The sequence below is a fragment of the Petaurus breviceps genome, unplaced genomic scaffold (genome assembly GCF_028583685.1).
Source record: "Petaurus breviceps papuanus isolate PSGF00001 unplaced genomic scaffold, PetGlider_PUasm1.0 207, whole genome shotgun sequence".
NCBI lineage: Eukaryota > Metazoa > Chordata > Mammalia > Diprotodontia > Petauridae > Petaurus > Petaurus breviceps.
The window spans coordinates 21,521,955-21,529,229 of NW_027185850.1; the positions used below are offsets into that span (position 1 = coordinate 21,521,955).

The 7,275-nt window shown below is 50.0% G+C and overlaps 1 protein-coding gene across 1 annotated transcript in view; it reads left to right on the plus strand.

The window, feature by feature from the left end:
- The window catches only part of LOC138164950 (transmembrane protein 205-like), a 9,658-nt gene that overhangs the window by 735 nt on the left and 1,648 nt on the right, over window positions 1–7,275 (plus strand). Inside the window, exons 2-4 of the mRNA XM_069092936.1 lie at window positions 2,066–2,194; window positions 5,017–5,180; window positions 6,375–7,275. The exon at window positions 6,375–7,275 is cut by the window's right edge and continues 1,648 nt beyond it. Of these exons, the coding sequence (XP_068949037.1) occupies window positions 2,066–2,194; window positions 5,017–5,180; window positions 6,375–6,674 (593 nt within the window). The 3' untranslated portion in view covers window positions 6,675–7,275. The remainder of the gene's footprint in view (window positions 1–2,065; window positions 2,195–5,016; window positions 5,181–6,374) is intronic.

Genomic DNA, 7,275 nt, shown 5'->3' on the forward strand with positions numbered 1-7,275 from the left:
CTTCCACCCCTCCCTCCTCCCTCTTTTCTTCCCCTCCTTCCCTCCCCCTGCTTTCCTCCTCCCTCTTTCCCTCCCCCTCCCCTTCCCTTGCATCCTTGCTCCCTCCCTCCTGCTTCCACCCCTCCCTCTTTTCTTCCCCTCCTTCCCTCCCCCTGCTTCCCTCCTCCCTCTTTCCCTCCCCCCTCCCCTCTCCTGCTTCCCCCCTTCCCCCATATCTCTCCCTCGCCTTCTGTATGTCTCCATCTCTCATCTTCTGTCCATTTACTCCCGTCTAAAATGACTTTCCCACATGTTCCTTTCCTGCATTATCTGCCCTAAGGCCCATCCCAGCTTTGACATTTTCTGTTCTAAGGTCAATCAACTAACCTTGATCACCATCATCTTCACTGTAGAACAGCAGGTGCTGGGTTTGGTGCTGGGGATACAGAGAAAGGCTAAAACCTGCTCCTGTCCTCAAGGAGCTCTTGGTCTGAGGAGGCAGAGGAGGGGCAGCCTCAGAGGGGAGGGCTGGACTGAAAGGAAGCCAGGGAAGCCAGGAGAGGGATGGTCTTGTCCAAGTAACAGCCAGTGGGGGGGGGGGGGGCCTGGTACCGGGATTTGAGAGGCGGAAGGACTGGAATGGAAAGAGACTCGAGGCAGGCAGCCCCCCCCCCCCGGACCCCCCAGCAGCTGTTGTAATGATCTAGGAATGAGGGAATGAGGGTCTGCACCATGGTGTGGGCAAGGTCAGGAGAGGAGGGGCGAATTCAGGAGTCATGATGAAGGTAGAATCACAGACCTTGGGAGGACAGTGGCACACTTGTTTGTAAGATGGGAATTCAGAAGAGAGGAGGTTTGAGGGGGGAGGATAATGAGTTAAGTTGTGGGCATGTTGAGTGTGTGTAATGTCTGCTGGAAGCCCACTTTGAAATATCCAATAGAGGAAAGTGGAGGTCAAGGAGGGAGGTTAGGTCTGGATAAACAGATATGTGATTTGAGTTGCTTTCCCCATTAGATTATAAGATTCTTGAGGACAAGGGCATTAAGTCCAGCACATAGTAGGTGCTTAACATGTTTATTGACTGATTGCACAAAGATGTTGATGAATCCATATGAATTGATGAGAACACCATGGGAGATAGTATAAAAGAAGAAAAAAAGTGCTCAGTTAGTGAATGTGGAAAATGGGTGTGATCCATTGAAGATCCAGCAAAGGAACCTAAGAAGTCTTCCAGCAGTGTAAGAAACACAGAGAAAAGAGAGTAGGAATGAGAAGAGGGTGATTAACAGTCAGAGGCAGAGGGAGTAGTTTTGATTGAATGATGAGGTTGGAAGCCAGACTAAAGAGGGTTTAGAAGAGAATGAGAGGAAAGGAAGTAAAGCATTGAGTGTAGATGGCCTTCTCAAAGCATCTACCCACAAAAAGGTGGAGAGACTGAGGATGATAGCAGATTCAAGTTAGGATTTTTTAAGGATGAGCATTGGAGTTATTAGACTTTTATTTTCTGCAGAATGGGGATATTAATAGGAAATGCCTACCTGATGGAGTAGGAGCAGCAAGGGGGTACCCTAGTGCACAGAGTATTGGGCGTGAAGTCAGGAAGACTCATTTTTCTGAGTTCAAATCTGGCCTCAGACACTTCCTAGCTATGTGACCCTGGACAAGTCACTAACCCTGTTTGCCTCAGTTCCCTCATCTGCAAAATGATCTGGAGAAGGAAATGACAAACCCCAAAAGGGGTCACAGAGAGTTGGGCACAGCTGAAGCATGACTTAACAACAATAATGACAACCACCTGACTGAGTGGTTTGTGAGGATCCAGTGGGATAATATATGTACATTGCTTTGTAAGTCTTAAGGTGCTATATAAATATTAGATGTTATTATTAGACATAGAAACTGGAGCCTAGAGAGGTGAATTGACTTGCCCAAGGTCCTAAAGACAATGCTAGCAGCAGGATTTGAATTCTGCTCCTCCTCCTCCTCCAGAACCAGTGCCCTTCCTGCTGTACCAGGCTGCTTACTAATATTTGTTTGTTGAATCCTGTGCATGACTGAATTACTGTCTCCCTTTGTCTATACCAGATCCTGGCCTCAGGCCCCTGCAGCCCACAATGCCTACAGATGTGGAACCCTCTGTTCTTGCTAAGACCCTCCACCTTATCTTCCTCTCCACCTTCTGGGGGATGCAGATTTGGGTGACCTTCATTTCAGGTGGGTCTTGGGGCAGGGTTTTATACAGTCATTGTGCTAGACATATATCTGTCCCCTCCTTCCTTTGGCCCCAGTGGGGGGGGGGGAATGCAGAGATTCAGTTCATCAAGCATGTATTAAATGCTGGCTGTGTGCCAGGTACTGTGCTGGGAACAGAGAGTATGCATGGCCAAAAAAGGAACAGTTCCTGCCCTCAAGGAGCTTACATCCTGTTGCTGAAGATCCCTCGTATAGGGATTGAATATAACATGCACTCATGTGACTAAGACCAGCCCAGCCCTTGGGGACCTTACATTCTAGGGGTGGGATAGTTAGGTACCCAGCAGGGTCAGGCTGTATGTGGGAGGCCCCTGGTAACAGCAATAATTCTAGCTAGTATTTATGTATCACCTTGGCCAAGGGCTTCACATCTCTAACCTTATTTGACTCTCATGACAGCCCTGGGAGGTAGGTGCTTTATTATACCCATTTCACACATGAGAACATTGAGGCTGGGAGACAGTTGTTAAGTGACTTACCCAGAGTCACACAACTAGTAAGTGTTTGAGGCAGGTTTCAACACTGGGGCCAATGCTCCATCTACTGCCTTTCCCCTTCCAGCCTGAGTCTGCCATCTTCTGGTCCCTCTTCTTCTCTGTCCCCCCTTTATTTGTGCCACATGGAGCCCCCCTCAGTCATTCAGGCTCCCTGTGACTTGCTTGCATAGTGCACATGTAAGGTGCCTGGGGAGGTGTCTTTGGGCACAGGGAGCCTCATGGGCTTGGGAGTGGTTTATGATTAAACCTTGGTCACCGGCTCCTGGGGGTCTTATGCATCCTAGATATTTTCTTTAGTAGGAGAAATAAAGACTGTCCCCTACCTCAGGCAAGAAATAAACATTAGGTCATCTTTTCTCCTTCTCCTCATCCAGAGGTCATGGAAGGCCCTGCCTCCCTGGGCACCCCCTCCAGGTATGGCGGCTCCTGTCACCCTGGGATGGCCTCCTTTCCTGGCTCACAGTCTCTCTCCAGCCCAACCCATCAGTCCTCCCTGAGAACTTCAGACCAACATTCCCTTGACTACTGTGGCCTCCCAAGTCCCCTGGCCTGTAGCCATCTCTGAGGAAGGCCTCCCCTCCCCCCTTAGACTTCACCGGCTCAAATCACCATCTTCCACCATGAGTCAGAACTCTGAAATTCACCTACTCCTTCCCATAGTGCTCCCCCACGACTCCTCTCCCATCTTCTCTCTTCCCACCACTGTATCCCCGCTTCTCTCCCTCTTAGCAGAGGACCCTGGAACAGCTGAGCTCTGAGTCCAGAGTGCCCCTCCCCCTCCTCCTCAGTTCCATATCTGAAGTCAGCCAACAATCACCCCCTCCCCTCCTTGGCTCCAGTCTTAGGGGACGAGGTGTCCTTCTGTCCAGGGACATCCCCCCTACTTGTGCTTCCCTCCTGTCTCTTCTCGCAGATCCCCATCCAACTATCCCCTTTATATCTATTTTTTATTTAAATTAAAATTTTTAAATTGTATTTTTAATGAATATTTCTGCCTCCTTTCCCGCTGCCTGTAGATATGCCCGTGTCTTCCCCATCTTTAACCCAACAGTCCCCCCAGCTGTCTCTTCTCTATCTCTCCTTTTCACTGTCACAACCCTAGAATAGCACCGCTCAATGCCTTTCCTTCCTCGCCATCTGCTCATTCCTCAGTATATTGCAGCCCTGTTTCTGACCCTGCAGTTCAGTCGAAACATCTCTCTTTCCGCCCCGCCGTTCCCAGCGAACTCTTACATTCTCTTTTAGAATGCAGCCTCCCTGAGGTCCTGGGCTGGTGTGGCTTCTGATTTTACAGCCCCCACTCTTAGCACCATGCCTGGAAGGAGTAGGTCCTTAGAAAAGAAATCTTTGTTGAATGATCTCTAGCTTTGGAAGGAATCTCATTGGGTCCAAGCACCCCCGCCCCCTTAACATCAGAGGGAATGGAAGCTTAGGCAGGGTAATAGCTGGAAGAGACCCCAGAATCTGTAGAGCCCACACACCTTCATTTTGTAGATGAGGATGTGGAGGCTTAGGGGAGGCCGTGCAGATAGTAAGCCTCACTTCTGGACCCCTTGGGCAACCAGGCTGGTGAAGCCTACAGACCCCTTTCTCAGAATCATGTTTTAAATGCATAACATAAGACACTTAGTGTTACAAAGGAAACCAATTAGAGTGAGATGCACTTATCCAAGTATTTAAAAATTAAACGATCACAGACCCACAGAAGCAGGGCATTGCTGGTTTTGGTTTTTGTTTTTAAGCGATTGGGGTTAAGTAACTTGCTCAAGGTTACACAGCCAGTTATTTCTGGGTGGGTGCTAAGTATCTGAGCCCGGATTCGATCCCAGGTCATCCTGACTCTGGGGCCTGTGCTCTTACTCACTGAGCCACCTGCCCCCCCCCCCCCGTTGGTTTTTGTTTTTAAGTTGAGGGAGAGAAAATAATTATTTGTTAATCGAAGAAATGAACATTTTTTTTAAATGCAAAAGATTTGGATGGGGAGCCAGAGTATGCTAGGCTACAACTACTCTTCTAAGTTTTGTCTTTCTGTATTAGAATTTAAGCTCCTTGGGGGCAGCTTACTGGCTTACCTTTTAGATTTGTTTTCCTGGAGGTTAGCATAATTTATGAATGAATGAATGAATGAATGAATGATGCTCATCTCCTCCCCCTGCCCCCACCCCGGTTGATTTTTTGAGCCCACATGCTGGACTTTGCATTTCTCCTAAGCAGATTTCTACTTGTTAATATAAAAACTAATTCATTGCCCAACTCTCTCCCCCGACCCTGCCTCTGTCTCTTCAGGCTTTGTGATGGGTGGAAACCTGACCCGCCACACCCTGGGCTACATCCAGAGCCGGCTTTTCCCATACTATTTCCACGTTGGCTCTCTCTGCTCCTTCTTCAATCTGACCATTTTTGCCATGTGCCACCCCAGGGAGCTGCTCAGTGATGAAGAGACCACCCAGGTGGGTACCTCCCACCCCACCTCCCCACCCCAGGGGTCTCTGGGCATCTCAGAAGGGGGCTGGAAAAGTGCCACTGATTCTCAAACACTGTGAGCCATCATCAAATCATAATGATAAGCAGCATTCCAGGTGTGGAACAGGTGGGAAGTTGGTGGATTAGATTCAATTCTAATTGAATTTATGAAGATGTTTCTCTGTGCCTAGCATGGTGCTAAGTACTGGAAATCACAGAAGTAGAGCTGGAAGGGTCCTCACAGACCACCTTGTCCAACTCCTCCATTTTACAGATAGAGAAACTGAGGCTGAGGGAGGTAAGTGACTTGCCCAGGGTCACACAGATAGCAAACTACAGAGCCAGGATTCAGACCTCGGGCCTGTGGTTCCAAGTTTATTGGTCATCTCATCATGGCCTCTCCTTCCCCCTTCCCCAGCCTCATTTATCCCTTCTTCAAAATGAGAGAGTAAACAACTGCCTGGCTCTCCTCACAGGGGTGCTGTGAGTCAAGAAGCATTTATTAAGTGCTTCCTGTATATACCAGATCAAAAAGAAAAGGCAGAAATGTCCCTGGCCTCCAGAAGCTTACGTTCTAGAGGGAGAGACAATGTAGAATTAGTTAGCATATGATGATGGAGACCATAGCTGGGGGTGGCAGGTCAGGGTCAGAGGAGGAGGGAGGACCAATACCGGGTCTTTCCAGGAGTGGCTACTTAACAAACGAATAGTCTCTTCCCTTTCTTTGCATCCTCAGAGCCTGGCACAGAGCCTGGCACACAGTAGGTGCTCAATAAATGTTTGTGGACTGACTAGTCTGTGGGTTGTCCTCACATCTGGACTCCTTGTGGTGCTGTTTTTCTGCTGGGGGGGGTTCGGGGAAGCGCTGTCTAACAGACGATCCCATCTGCCATCTCCCCCATCCCCCCAGGTACTGGTTGGAGGGAATCCTCATTCTAGGGGGGAAGGGCCCTGGACATGGGATCTAGAGACCTGAGTTCGAGTCTTGGCTTTGATCCCTACTAGCTGTATAACTGGAGAAGCCACTCTCCCCTGAGCCTCAGTTTCCCCCTTGCACTCCCCAGCTAGGAGCCCTTTGTAAACCTCACCGATGCTGATACCTGAGGTCAGGAGCAGCCAGCTCCCAGGGTACGTCCTGGTGGCCTCCATCCTCATCCTTACTGCTTCTTTGTCCACCACAGCTCATTGTTTTCTTCGTGTGCGTCATTGTGTCTGCGCTGAACGCCCAGTGGTTTGGCCAGATGACCTCCGACATCATGGCTGACATGCACCTCCTGGAGCAGAGCTACGGGCTGGGCCAGGACATCGGCTTCTTCTCCCGCAAGTCCTACACGCGGCTGCGCGAGTCCAACCCCAAGTACAGGCAGCTGTCCAGACAGCTCAACCGCTATCGCCTCCTCTCCTCCCTCTGCAACCTGGGCTGCCTGGCGTGTAACGGCTTCAGCCTCTATCACATGGCAACGCACCTCTCCACCTTGTGAGCGAAGGCTGGTCTGGGGGGCCGGGCCAATGGGGGAGGGACCTGAGCCAGGGAGAGTATGGACAGTGTGCAGGCTTGGGGACCAGGAGGAAGGAATTCACATCCTCCCTCAGATGCTGGCCATGTGTCCCTGGGCAATGAGTGAGTGAGCGAGCGAGTGAGTAAGAGAGCGAGTGAGTGAGTGAGCAAGTGTGTGAGCAAGTGAGTGAGTGAGTGAGCGAGTGAGTGAAGACTTTGCTGCTCTGTAAAATGAGGGATTTGGCCCCTTTCAGCTCTACACCCATGACTGTCATCTCAGTAAGGCCGTCCGGAGCCTTTTCTTAGAGGCCGAGGTCAGCTTCCAGCACCATGGAAGGGACCTTTGGAGCTGAAGTGGTCAGAACCTTGTTTCCTTCTACTTTCTTCCCAGAGTTTTGGTGCTGGATCTGTGGGTCAGTGTGTAAGTGGATGGAAAAATGACTGAAAACTGAATGAAGGGATAAGGAGATGAATGGATAGATGGATAAATGCATGGATGGGTGGATGGAGGGATGGACGGACAGATGGATGGAGGGATGGATGGATGGATGGATGGATGGATGGATGGATGGATGGATGGATGG